This window comes from Lingula anatina, chromosome 6 (genome assembly GCF_051362555.1).
Source record: "Lingula anatina isolate TDL-2025a chromosome 6, LinAna3.0, whole genome shotgun sequence".
In the NCBI taxonomy this organism is placed as follows: domain Eukaryota; kingdom Metazoa; phylum Brachiopoda; class Lingulata; order Lingulida; family Lingulidae; genus Lingula; species Lingula anatina.
The window spans coordinates 4,137,658-4,151,338 of NC_141772.1; the positions used below are offsets into that span (position 1 = coordinate 4,137,658).

A 13,681-nucleotide genomic window follows, 5' to 3' on the forward strand; every position below is an offset into this window, starting at 1 on the left:
AAGCTATTCACAGCATTATCAACAATTAGTGGCTGTGATGTACTAAAATGTGGGTGATCTATGTATTTTAACAGCAGTTTTTACAAATTCTGCTATAACTTTGAGACTTTTCTCACAGGGTGGATTAAGGAGAATTGGCAATATCTGATCACTGTCCTCTAGACCCACTACACTGATTTTCAATAGCTCTTCATGCATTCGTTGCCTTTCAACAGTGTATCTTGTACATACCATGAGGAAGTGTTTTTCATCCTCTACGCAGATGCAAGCTTTACATTTTCTCTCGTCAAGTGGAGTTTTAGGGTTTGTGTATCGGCCCCTTTCTATTGCCAGGTCGTGGTCACTTAGTCTAATTTTTTCCAGTGTTTTGATATCTAAGGAGGAGACACTGATTTTGATGTAATTTTCACATTCATAAGATTTTTTAATTGTATGGCCTTAATTTGTTTGAGGTCCAGCTGTTTAATTCCTGCCAAAAAAGTTTTTTCCTTTTTTATGTTCAATTTTTCTACTAGGTTTTCTATTTGATGTATTTTCTTTGGCGAGTTGCTATCTTGGGAGAAACCCCAACAATAGTGAAAAGATTGGATGGATTCTGTCCATGTGTTTCCCTTTGTATCTTGCTCAAGATTGTCCACTTGCTTTACAATTCTATTATCTGGCAGTTGTCCCAGTCATGTGATGGCAGGCAGTTGTTCCAGTCATTATCATGTGATGTCCAAATATGATGTAACTTTTTTCTGTGCCTTTGGTACAAGCATGGGAGGATATTTTGTTTATTTATTTATTTTTTAACCGGACTCATTGTCACGGCTGACATAAAGATAATTATCAGGAAAAATTATGTGACACAGACAGACGTGACGTCGCTCAAGAGTCTTTGTGTACCATTGGGCGCATTTCCAATGAATTTATCGTTCTACGTAAATCGATCCAACTCCTCGGCGACTGTCACTGAATGCAATGCAAACACGCCTCTTGTTTCTAAAGTGCTCGTATACGGTAATTCTCCAATCTATACGAACGATTAAAATTAATTATTTTTGGAAGATAATCATTTTGTTCGTAAGGCTTGAAATTCAGTCTGCTAAAAATTGCCACGCGTTCGTATCCATTGAAATACGAATGGAATACGGCTGTACCGGAAATTATCTCCACTTACCTACATTGCTAAGTGTAAGCATTACTTTCAGATTAAATCACTGTGATCAGCTTTTAGCACAAACAAATTATTCTTGCGATATTGCAATGAATGAAAACAAACTAAACAAAAGTCGGGAATTCAAGTTAAGAAACAATTCCTTCATACTAAAGAGGTACATTTCTCCCAAGACAAGACAACATCGTTTTTCCCTGTTATGTTTTACCAAGACAGGACAACATCGTTTTTCCCAACTTCTGTCAAAAACAGACAAGAATATTTGCGTATCCAGTTGCATATTTTATTTAATGCGTATTTACTTTTAATATGATTTCACATATAGAAAATCTGCAATATTAATAATGTCACCCCCCCCCCCCCCCCATTAGGCCTACATAAATTTCTTCCGCCAAAACAAAATACTTGAAACTCCTCACAGTAGATATCACTGTCGTTAATAGAGATTATACTTGATATGAAAAATAACATCAGCTCAATTCACGTCTATTTATGTAAGTTTTTTACAGCATATTAATTTGCACGCAATCAATGTAAACTTAATTAGAAAAAAATACAGAAAACTGCAGGTAAATTTGTATAAAGTCATACGGCACCTTTATTTTTCACAATCACCAATATCAGTAAGGTTTACCTAATAGTTGTTCATGAGACAAGGTCTTTAACAAGGAAAAACAAACAAACAAAAAAGCATGAACTTTATCACAACTCAAATTAGAAAAATAAATACAATACAAGACAGAACTCCTCTTAAAAAATTTAATTTCCTAATGACTACCAAAAACAAAGAAAAACTCGATCATTGACTATGGATTTCTCATACTCTTCTGTTCTGCGTGGGTTTCACGTTTATAGATTTTACTGGAAACCAGTTATCGGTGAAACACCGATGGTGGATGTTGATGATCAGTCGGCCGGCAGAAGTTAAGAAATGATAATAAACAGTAAGTAATTTATGTGTACTGATGCTTTCAATAATTTCTAAATAACAATAGGGTTTTAAAACTGGCCTGCAGCTGCCGGCAGGCAGGTTGAGTCCTTCTATCGTCTCATTCAAAAACAGCACAAATACATGATAACAATCTCTCCTGTCAAGTGGCAGTTCCTTTGTTTGGAACGGTGGTCTGAAAACTCGCTTTGACGAATCATGGGGCGAGTTTCAATTGGGCACACTTTCTTGCGTTCGGAAAATTTAAATTGTGCCCAAGGTGAGTTTAGCGATCGTTCGTACAGAACGGAGACAAAAAATTCAGATTCAGAGAAAAAACGTTTCGTTCGTAATTATTGCGGCGTTCGTATAGATTGGAGAATTACCGTAACCACCGGTATTTTACCCGCACGAAAATGCAGTAGTATCGAAGTAGCAAAGAAGCATTAACGCAGTAGTGGTGTGGAGCATATTTGCAGTAGAAATCAGGGCCGTAGCCTCCGGGGGGGCAGGGGGGCAGCTGCCCCCCCTGGGATTTAGAATTTTCCACACTGGTAGGGGGACACCCCCTCCCCCCTCGGGGGCTAAGCCCCCTCGTGTCCGCTTACTGCCCCCCCCCCTGGCATTTTGCTCAGGCTACGGCCCTGGAAATGCAGTATAGCCTACTGCAATTCTACTTCAAAAATTACATAGGGTTGTACAGAGGAGTAGATTAGCAGCATGATAGAAGCATGTTTCAAATATGCTAATTAGCTCCCCAATCGAAGCAGATTTGAAGCATGTTTGCAGTATGATTGCAGTAGTCTACTGCGCTGGAGTATCTACTTCGTTTTCGTGCGGGTACTCAACGCAAAGAGAAGACGTGTTAATCTGTTAATCTGATTGTATTCAGTGACAGTCCTGCGGGGTTGGGTCGATCTACATAGACCGATTGTTTCATTTGGAATGAGCTCATTGCAGTTTCTTTGCGTAATACTGATACTATGTAATTTCAAGTAATTAAGACATTTGTTTGTTCCGATAAATCTAAAGCCCGCCGCACACAGAACGATTTTTAGTCGGCCGACACACTTACGACAAAATATCTGCCTGTCTGCGCTGCTCCACGACAACTTTTCAACTAGTCGGGAGAGAATCAAACATGTTTGATTTTTAAACGTCGTACCGTAGTGTGTGCGCTTTCCTACGACAATTTGTCGCGCTGATCATTATCTTCAGCCAATGGTTGCGCCATCTGATATCACATGCCCACGTCAGAATTCAATATGGATGCCCCCAGTAATTTTTTATTAGTATTTGGTTTTTTTTTAATTTTTCAGCGTCATAAACCATTTAACGACGTAAGTTACGTAACGCTGCATCGAAGCGACTAAATCTGTCTTAACTGACAAACTGTTGTCATCCTATAGGCTGTATTTTTATGGTCTATGAGTATTGCGTTGATTTAGAAAATTTGGGCATATCAATTTGCTCATTTTTCAATTAAATTAACTAGAGTAATCTTGTTATACTCTTACATTTAATTTTAACTCTTATCATTACAAATTGCAGCCATTTTGAAACAACGTACCACCTCGCGGACGAGACAATAACTACGTCACTTTCACCACACCAGTCGGCGCTTTGTTGCGACAGCTTGTCGTGTGCGTGCGCTGATCTTATCTTTTGTCGGCCGGCGAAAAATTGTTCTGTGTGCGGCGGGCTTTACACTGCGAGCAAAACATTTGTTATGTTGGATATGTAAAAAAGACCGTTTTAACAGTAGGCCTATGCTTTGAGAGAATTAAGAAGAGACAGAATAGAGTTACATGTACGAGAGAGAGTTCCGAGTTTCGAGACTTCGCGTCATATACCGGTACATTCGACTTAATAATAATTTGAAGTATCACCGGTCATTTTGTCGGCTGATTCTGTGTACACACTTGGCGTTTCTCTGTGCTACCCTTCATTAGGTCAAAAGGTTTGAAACTTCGAATCGCGGAATCTTTGGATCGCGTTTTGCGTATAAAGGTAAGTTAAAAGCATAACGTCTACTTTCGAATTAAACCAGGCTTTAATTAAACTATGTACTAAATAAAGAGAAATGTGGGACATGATTTCATATTCCATAGGATTCTGAAAATTCTTGTCCACTACACGCTACCCCATATACGGTACAGATCTTAAACGGTTCCTTGTCTTGGGATTATAGGCCCTACTTGTAATTAACTTCTAAATACAACACATGCCCAGGGCTGCTCCAAATTTAAGAATCTTAAATTGTGTTTGTGTTCAAAGTATTGTGTTCTGGTTTTTCTTCTGATAAAAAACTCGCCTGAATAAACGATTTACCCAGCCGTTTATCGTGTTTAGTTTTGTGCGGTGCATAATGATATGATATTATAAATTTATTGTCATGAAATATTATTGTCATATTGGACTTGGGGCATATTTTTTCTCCAGTCTTAGAATTGTCTGCTTGGCTTAGGTAGATGGCTTACCAGAACTTCAATTTTCCCATGTTTCAGTTTGTTTTGCGGGTAGGCCCCTAGGCCTGCTTAAAAATTTCTCAGATAACCTGCCTTACCCCCGAGTTTCGCAAAGACAGTAGGCCTATGTAATAAGTTGCCATTCTCAGTCCATATGTCAAAACTGAGAAATTTAATGTCTCTTCACTTCCGCCAACTTATCGGATACTGTTAGTGTTAAAACACATGTACAAGGTCTAAGTTAAAATATGCCTCCAACATCACCGCGACTAGTGCTAAGGAGTAAAATGACGTCACTGCAAACAGTCAATACGCGAATACAGTAATTGTACCGTCTTGAATTGGATGCTCTTCAATGCGAGAAGATAAGAAAGTGTCAGTGCTGCCGGCTGTGTCAATGAAACTTCTTCTGTAACATAATTATGTAGCTTAAAATTCCATTTGAAAGAAAAACCTCTAATGCCGATTATGTCGGACGAAGAAGGTCTCATGGTTCAAGCCCTCGCTTTAGATTTTGGTAACGATGAGGACTATGAACTGGACGTTCCCCCAACCACCGGACAAGAATATTTACGTCGGGTGCAGTAAGTGAGGGGCACGCTTTTTTTCTGAATCTTAATCTGAATGGGGTTCTACGCAAGTCCTGTACGCGACGCGAGAGATGGTGTTTGTCGGCATTAGTCCTTAAAGGCCTACTGTGCTCTAGGAACACAGAGCGTTCACTGCTTTTTTATAGTATAAAAACTATAAATCGACGTCAAAAAATTGTTCTTTTTAAGTTTTAGAGAGAAAAGATGAGATTTAGATGAGAAAATTCTGATTGGTCAGTTTCTAGTGACGTAACCCAGGGAGTAGCTTCCCACAGCTGTAGTAGTAATAGTATAGGGACAGTCGGTCATCCGGGCACTTTACCTTAGCAACCGGCATCTGGGGTAAAACAAATCGGGCAACATGGCGGATCGCATTGACTTCCATGTAAAAGTTGGCAGACTTCGTCCGAAGATATCATACTTCACAGTGCCTGACCACTTGTGTCACTGAGGATGAGTTATTTACCTGGTCGATTTCCTTTACAGACCTTTGTAATTAGCCGCTGCACACCTGGTCAAGAGATAAAATCGGCCTTAAATGCCGATCGTTATCTGTGGTCGGGAATCTTACAGTGGTAGATTGCAAAGACCCATTTGCTTACCTGGATGAGCATAATATTCACATGTCTTTGAAAAGAAAACCATACGGAAGCAACTAATATTATCAAGGAAGGTTTCAATTGTACTATAATAACTGTTGATGTTGCATATATTGCTGACACATATGACGGGGTAGATTTTGCAGGCCTACTGAATTGAACCGGTACTGTTTAACTCTCAGGCACGAACAAAAGTGAAATGGTGGAAGCTTGCTGTTAACCAGGTGACACTACCAACACATTAATAAAATCTAATGGGATTTGTTAAATTTCAAAGATCCACGGAAAAGTAAACGACTGTTGCAGGCTATATATATAGGTCGTGCAAACGTGACTAAAGACGGGATTGTTGATCGAAACAAGATTTGGTCATAGCTATACATGCACTACGAGAATTGTGTATGTGTGTATAGATTATTTTATTATAGATAAGGAGAAAGTCATTGTACCTTGTTTGGTATTTATGTTTGTCATTTGTTACAGGAATTAATAAGTAATATTTACAAGAAATTGAGATTGCATCTTGTTTTGGCATGTGTGACGGTATATCAATTCTTTTAGTTAAAATTGATGGACTATAACGTCGAACTTTTTTGTTGCAAGTTAACTGAGGGTGTTATGAAGATAAGATAAAAACGTACGTCAATATATTGACAAACCTGTGAGTTAATGTCTAAAATCTTTAAGTTATCAAGTAAAATAAAAAAAAAGTTGCCATAAATAAAGCGACCTTAAATGGTAAAATGACATACATGTACAGCTTTATTACCGTGTTTGTTATTCAATTTAATTTTAACCTTGTACGTTTTGAAACTTTTAAAACGTTCTGTCTTCCATGATATTTCGCCAATTTTCGTACCAGAAAAGTGCACACTAAGATTGTAAACACTCATAGACGCATAGCTGCCAATATTAATACAGGTAACAAAAAGTTAGCAAGCAACTGCTTATGCTGTCCTATTACTATACAGACAAATTAAGAGGCCATGGGACCGATGACATTGCCCCTATCCTGTTCCCCTGGGTATTGCAGCAGCAGGTGATTTAATCACAATTTGTAGAACTCTTATTCAAATAACTTCTCAGTGTTGCACATTTTCCAGGCCTTTCTTACGATCCACGTTCTAAGAAGCCATTCCTTTTTCACCAACTTATGTACATGTATAGGCCTATACTTAAGGTGAACATTTGCGTATTCAGTTTATACCAATTTTATCCCGTAACAAGTTAAACAGTAGTTTATTACCAAGGCCTGCTAACTCAATAGTCCAGGTAAATGATTCAACCCGCCAGACACAAAAGGTCAAGCACTGCCTTTGCGAAATCTTCTGCTGTAAAATTCCCGATCACAGATAACGATCGGCAGTTATGTTAGGGCCGATTTTATCTCTTTACCAGGTGTGCAGCGGCTAATTACAAAGGCCTGTAAAGGAAAACGACCAGGTAAATAACTCATCCTCACTGACACAAGTGGTCAGGCACTGTGAAGTATATGATATCTTCGGACAAAGTCTGCGAACTTTTACATAGAAGTCAATGTGATCCGCCATGTTGCCCGGTTTGTTTTACCCCAGATGCCGGTTGCTAAGGCGCGTGACGTCAGCCCGACTGTCCCTATATACTATGCAGTAGGCGACTAAACATCCAGGTGTCAGAAAAACAAATGCCGCAAAGTTGTGTTGCTCCCGGGTGCCGTAATGTAGGCTACAATAAGAAAGACATCTGCTATTATATCCTGCCTGCGGATGCCGCAAAAAATTTGGCTCAATTCTCTGAAGTTAAAAAATCCCAGCACAGTGTCAAAACACGCGAGGATCTGTAGCGACCACTTCGAGCCGGAATGCTTCATACGTGACCTGCGAGCTGAATTGTGCGGTGGAAAAGCACGGAGAAAACTAAAAGATGATGCTGTACCCAGTATATTCGATTTTTCGGAGTACCAAAATGCGACAGTAAATGCCAGAGCGCTGCCGACGAGAGTCTTACCTGGAAGTTGTTTGCATGATGCGGCCGTCGAAAGGAAGAAGAGAGCAGCTTCTAGAGCCCAAAAAAAGTTCGTAGCAGAATTATGTTGTCGAATTTTTTGGTTATGTTAGTGAAAACTTTAATATTAACATGATAGTGGAATCAAATTTTTACTCGACATACTGCTGCACTGATCACGTGTAAGGCAGAAGTAGCGAGGTAACTTGCAGAGGTGTGAAATGTAGTGTCCGATGCTATCAGTCCGATATCTTTGGCCTTTTGTCCACTGACCTGGCTCTCCCGGAATGACACTGGTAAACTGCACGGGTGTGAAAAATAATGTAAGCTGTCACACCTGCATGTATTAGGTAACTTTCTCTTATCAGTCGGGATAAGAACGTTCAGCCGACGCGACAGATGGGCAATGTGTGAAAAACTATGTTCGCTGCCCTGCTTCCAAACCTTTACTGTTAACATAGTTTTGGTGTATTTTGTTGGTTAATAAATGATAACCACGTAGGAAATTCATCTTCTTTTGTGTATCTATCTTCAAAAGTTTGAATTTATAAATGATCATGTAGTAATCAATTGCGTGTACCGCTTTTAGTTTGCACTGCTAGCAAGCGGATAGCTGAATCGAATATGGCTTTCTGAGCCTCGACGCTAGTGACGTCACTCGCCTCAAAGCGCCACCACGCGGGAGTATCATAAACTACATTCACACCTGCATAAAATCGGCTTTAAAAACTAAATAAACGTAAGAACTTTTTTTCATTACTCAAAAATGACTTTTGGGCAACTAATGGATAGTTTTAACCCGTTTTTTCATCACAGTATACCTTTAAGGACTGCTGCTTTGAAAGTCAACAGACTGTAAACAAACTATACAGTCCTCAGGGTAGTTCCAATCCAGAATGTTTTTGGTAGAAAAGAGTTCTGGAAGATACCCGTCTTGCCTTGAAGGGGATAGAAACATTTGCTGATTTTTTTAACCAGGTTAACTGTGTCATAAGGGGGGAAATCCTTGGCTTTAACTATGCGTTTACTGATCAAGTAGTCCTGATGACGCATAGATAGCGTGAGATTCTTAAGCTCAGAGTATATAAAATAAATACACTGTAACTTGTGTAAGTTTGATAGCTTTTCCTCTGTTGCAGAATGTAGTTGGGCCTAGGTTTTACAGCATTTCTGAGACACACCCTGGTTTTCTGCCACCATAATCACCTGTAATGATAACACTGCCTGCCTCTGACTTTCCTCATTTTTATTGATATCTTTTTTAATGGGATCCCAGACTATGAAACTGTATTTCAAAGGTGGAACAGACTAGGGATTGATAGGCTAATTTTCTGCAAGATAAGGGGCAGTGCTTAAGATTCTTTTTAAGGAAACACAGTGACAACTAGCTTTTTTTGGTTTTATTGCTGATGTGGGGGAGCCATTTCAGATCACCAGAGATGGTACATATATGTGACTCCAAAGAGGTAATTTTATACTAATACATGGTTGTTGTACTGGTAAAAGTGGGAGGTTTTTTGGTTGACTGAGAGTATGTAGTATTTCTGTGCATTATAGGACATACGTTGAAACCAGTCATTGGTCCAGTCTTGTTGATGTGGTCATTGATGCCTCTAAGGATTCTGGAAGGAAGTTATTATTTTAATGATATTTGGTTTTTTCAGTATATTTTGAGAGATTTTTGGTGGCCCTTTTTCCTGCAGGAGATCTGTGCTTTAGGAATTTCTTCTAGTTTTGAATTATTTTGCTCTTCACAAAACTACTTGTTTCTTGCAAGCTTAGACCAAATTCTGTGCATAATTTCCATGGATAATCACTTACTTCTCAAATATGCATAGCAGCATAACACAATTGACTTAATATTGAAATACTTTTAAAAGGGAACTTAAGACTTATCTATTTAAAAAATAATGAATTAAGTTTTTGTTAATGACTTTTTAAAGTGAGTGGTCAAGTAACATTCTAATTTCTACACTATTTATTTTAATTAATTTTTCTGTTTTAATCAATTTTCTACTGGTCTTTTTATTATTTTTTTCACATGGTATTGTAAAGTCTGATGAACAAATTTGGATTTTAGCCTCAAATAAATATCATTATTATTATTATTATTATTATTATTATTATAATTGAAAGTAGGATCATTTAAAATTTAGAATTGATTTTAATAAATTTATTTGTTAATATTTCAGATATGAAGCCAGAAAATGTCCCCAAGTGGTAGTTGCTGATATTGACACAAAAGCATTCTTAAGGAAGCAGACAGTCAAAGTTACCAAAGTACTGTAATAATGGATTTCAAACACCTCAATTCTCTCGATATCATATTTAGTTCAGATTGATTATTTTAACACACTCACTCCTAAAGTGAAGTGAAGTAAACCTATGCTGTTAAGCAGTCTTGGAATTTTTCTCCCATACAAACCCAGGTCATACGGAACACCAAGACACCAAAAATAGTACTTTTACCTCAAAACTGCCGATTGGACATCATCATCATCAAAATTCCCATACTTTTCTAAAAACGAACAATGCCCATAATATTTATGTGATGATATAATAACAACCGTTTTTATAAAAAAATGGGTTTTTTTAGCCTGATTTTGGCTAACATGGTATAAAGCCTTAAATAAATCATGTGTGTTATCTCTTATTATCAATGGCATTGTTTGTCTGTGTTAAAATTTGGACAAGTAGCCTTTCGGGCAATAGGTGTCTTAAAGTGGGCTGCATTATGTAAAACTTTTTACTAGCCCAGTGCCTCTTTAAATGCACAGTTGCCTCGGGCAAGTGCCTAACCAAACAAACTGCATAATGCACATTTGATATTATGCCTTTTGGGAGCTGTTTCACTTAAATGAATTTTATATTGCTTATTAATTAATTAATATGTTATTTTCCATGTCAGTCCAATGGTTGCCAACCAGCTCCTCATGGTTACACGGAAGATCTTCATTGGCAGGAGACTCAAACTGCCAACTTTTCTGATGTCAGACAGGTACTTTGTGGCGTGTTAAAGGGAAACATTACTTTCTGGGACCTAAAAAAAGAGTAAAATGATGATTTGACTAATACTGAGGGTACCTTTATCCTTTTGTCCATCTTGTTCATCCTCATTCGGGCTATTTTAAGCTATGGTTTCTTTCCCTCTAATACAAAGATGGTAATGTTGAGAAATCTCTACTGGAGTGATTATGTCTTTTGTTTAGTATGGATATAAAGCTCAATAAAGTGAAAATATTCACATAAAATAAATAGTTGGTGTCCTTATTTCTGAGATTGGTAACCAAAAGATGTGGAGCGATTTTCAGGGTGACTATGACAGACCCACTTCACATGACTCGATCCCCCACGCCTTGGTCTTTCTCGCTTTAAAAAGGGAGCAGTATTTCAATTGATGGGACTACAGTTGATTTATATTGGATCCAAGTAAACTTAATTGATGGTCTATATGTTGAGACCTATTTTCAGACTAAAGTCACTTTGTGAATCTTGCCATTCGCACCATTATTTAGTATCTTCTTTGATATTTTTCCAGAAATTAGTCCAGTACAAAGCAAGGCTAAAACAACAAACCCCACCTCCCGCTCTTCATTATAAAGGAGCACCAATAAAATTGGTAAGTAAGATCTTTCTTTAACAAAAACAAAGTTGGCCTTAATCAAAACTCTTGTCAGTCTTTTTTATGCATAACAGTATCAGCATTTTACTTTCATAATATATTTTACAACTATAGGGGTGCAATTCTTTACAACTAATGACACATCCACACAAACTCTAAATAATGTTTTTAGAAATGAAAAAGCTATATGCACTATATATATATATATAGAGAGAGAGAGAGAGAGAGAGAGAGAGTCCACTCTTTTACACCCCATTTCCATAGATTAGATCGACCTACTTTAGATCGACCTGACTCCCTGGGGGTTCACACTAAATGGCTGTCAGCCGGGCAGACACGAAAGTTAATTACCCCCTTACAGCTTGTAGTAGGCGGGACAGACATTTAAGTCGGATTATCTGAAAGTAAGTGAGACTCCCCACGGGGATAGATCGATCTAAAATCTATGGGAATAGAGCCTTAGCTGCCACAAAAGCTTGTCCTGCACATCCAAACACCTGGTTCGTTATTTTTTTTTTTTTTTTTGTCAGGAATTGAGAATCAATGAAAAAGGTCATAGATTATTTACTATTTTATCTGTATTTTTACATATTGACAACAGCCACAACCAGACTATCCTGAAGGGTGGTGCAGGCTGTGTTTTGGGAAGTTTCCTGGACAGAAGATAGATAGCAGCACTGTAGAAGAGGAGACTGGTGATGATCAAGAGAAGTATCCTGATGGGACACCTCCATTAGTTAGCATAATTGCCTCAATGGATCAGGTAATATATTTTGACTGATAAACTGTACATGTGCTTAGAATAATTATTTTCTGATAAACGGATCGATTTCCAACTTGTCCATCATAAGCCTTGTGATGAAAATTCTGTGGAGAAAAAACAGATGAACAAATAAATGGGTAGTAGAATAAGGTATTTATTCAATATTTTTTCTAGCCAGCTGTGTTGAAAGTACTTGAATATCATTTAAACTGGTTTGAAGCCACAGGGTTTTCACAAGAGCAGGTTGGTACTTATGGCAGTAGTTATCTATAGTATTTTTTATTTTTTTTGTTATATTTATAGGGAATCATCCTTTAGCCATTTTAAGTCATTTCTGAAAAGCTAAAAGTGACAAAGCTAAATCAATAATGATGAAAATGATGAATTGTTATAAGTGGGTAGGGAAATATTACAGTACATATTTCCTTGGTCCCTTTTTAATCATTTTAGCACATTGTAAAGAAAAAATATCACTAAAGCAGCTCAAACTTCTGACCAATTGGTTTTATAAAAACCATGCTCTTCCTTTGGCCTGTAGTAGTACATCCTTGTATATTGTCTACCTTCATTCAGGGGCGTTGGTTCTATGCTTTGTTGGCAAGTCTTGCGAAACCCCTCACGCCAGAAACCTGCTCATTGTTAAGAACTCTGGCCAGGAACTGCTCCAGTCTTAGGGCAACACTGGTAAGTTAGTAAAATAGAATTATTCTTCACTTCGAGACTAAATAACATCAGTCAAACATCCTATCCACAGACCATTGTATGCTGGTAAGCTAGTTAAGGGCGCATTCCCATAGATTTTAGATCGATCTATCCCCGTGGGGAGTCTCACTAGATTACTGTCAGATAATCTGGCTTAAATGTCCGTCCCGCCTACTACAAGCTGTAAGGTGGTAATTATAACTTCCGTGCGCAGTCGGCTGACTGCAATTTAGCGTGAACCCCCAGGGAGTTAGGTCGATCTAGTAAGATCAATCTAAATCTCTGGGAATGCCCTCTAAGTCTGTGAACCAGTGATATGGACTCAATGAAGTTACGGCAATCACAAACTACTGCTTTGCCAAAAATTTATGTTTGATTTGGAGTAAGAAGATGATTTTAATTTAAAAGAATATATATTTATAATTTAAAAAAAACCAATTTTCTTTAATGATAAGGAGGGCAAGAAACACATACTCAGTATTTCTTTTGTTTATATTTTCAGCCCTCTCCACAACATCCTTTATTGCGGCCACTTAATCTACTAATTACACTGGTCGCCAGGTATTTTGGGCAGATAGACCTGGCAGATAATGGATAAAACTGGTTGCTGGTTATTTAAGGCAGATAAACCTAGCTGGCAGACGCTGGAAAGAGCTGGTTGCCAGGTTATTCTAGGCAAAAGGACCTGGCAGATGATGTATAACCTTTTAAGTCATAATGGAGAAATTCCATTAGCTGTGCTATTCTAACTTTTTATCTTTGAAGTCAGGGGAATCATGTGGTGCTCTAATTTGTGTAAATATGTGATTTTTTAATATCAGAATAAAGCAATTTTATTTTATGTGGTATGTTAATTTTTTTTCAGTC

General features: G+C 37.8%; 1 protein-coding gene across 3 annotated transcripts; it reads left to right on the forward strand.

Annotated features, from left to right (window-relative positions):
* Positions 1-4,904: 4,904 nt before the first annotated feature.
* Positions 4,905-13,655, forward strand: LOC106151812 (gem-associated protein 2). Of its 3 annotated transcripts, none has more exons than XM_013525228.2 (8): positions 4,905-5,143; positions 9,920-10,007; positions 10,636-10,725; positions 11,266-11,346; positions 11,951-12,112; positions 12,287-12,355; positions 12,686-12,796; positions 13,317-13,655. In XM_013525228.2, the coding sequence occupies exons 1-8, from the start codon at positions 5,079-5,081 to the stop codon at positions 13,410-13,412; spliced, it is 762 nt and encodes a 253-aa protein (XP_013380682.2). In that variant the 5' UTR covers positions 4,905-5,078; the 3' UTR covers positions 13,413-13,655. The 3 variants fall into 3 exon arrangements, with proteins under 3 accessions (XP_013380682.2, XP_086871945.1, XP_013380681.2); XM_013525227.2 differs by having other exon boundaries at positions 4,907-5,139; XM_087015819.1 differs by lacking the exon at positions 12,287-12,355 and having other exon boundaries at positions 4,905-5,139.
* Positions 13,656-13,681: the final 26 nt, after the last annotated feature.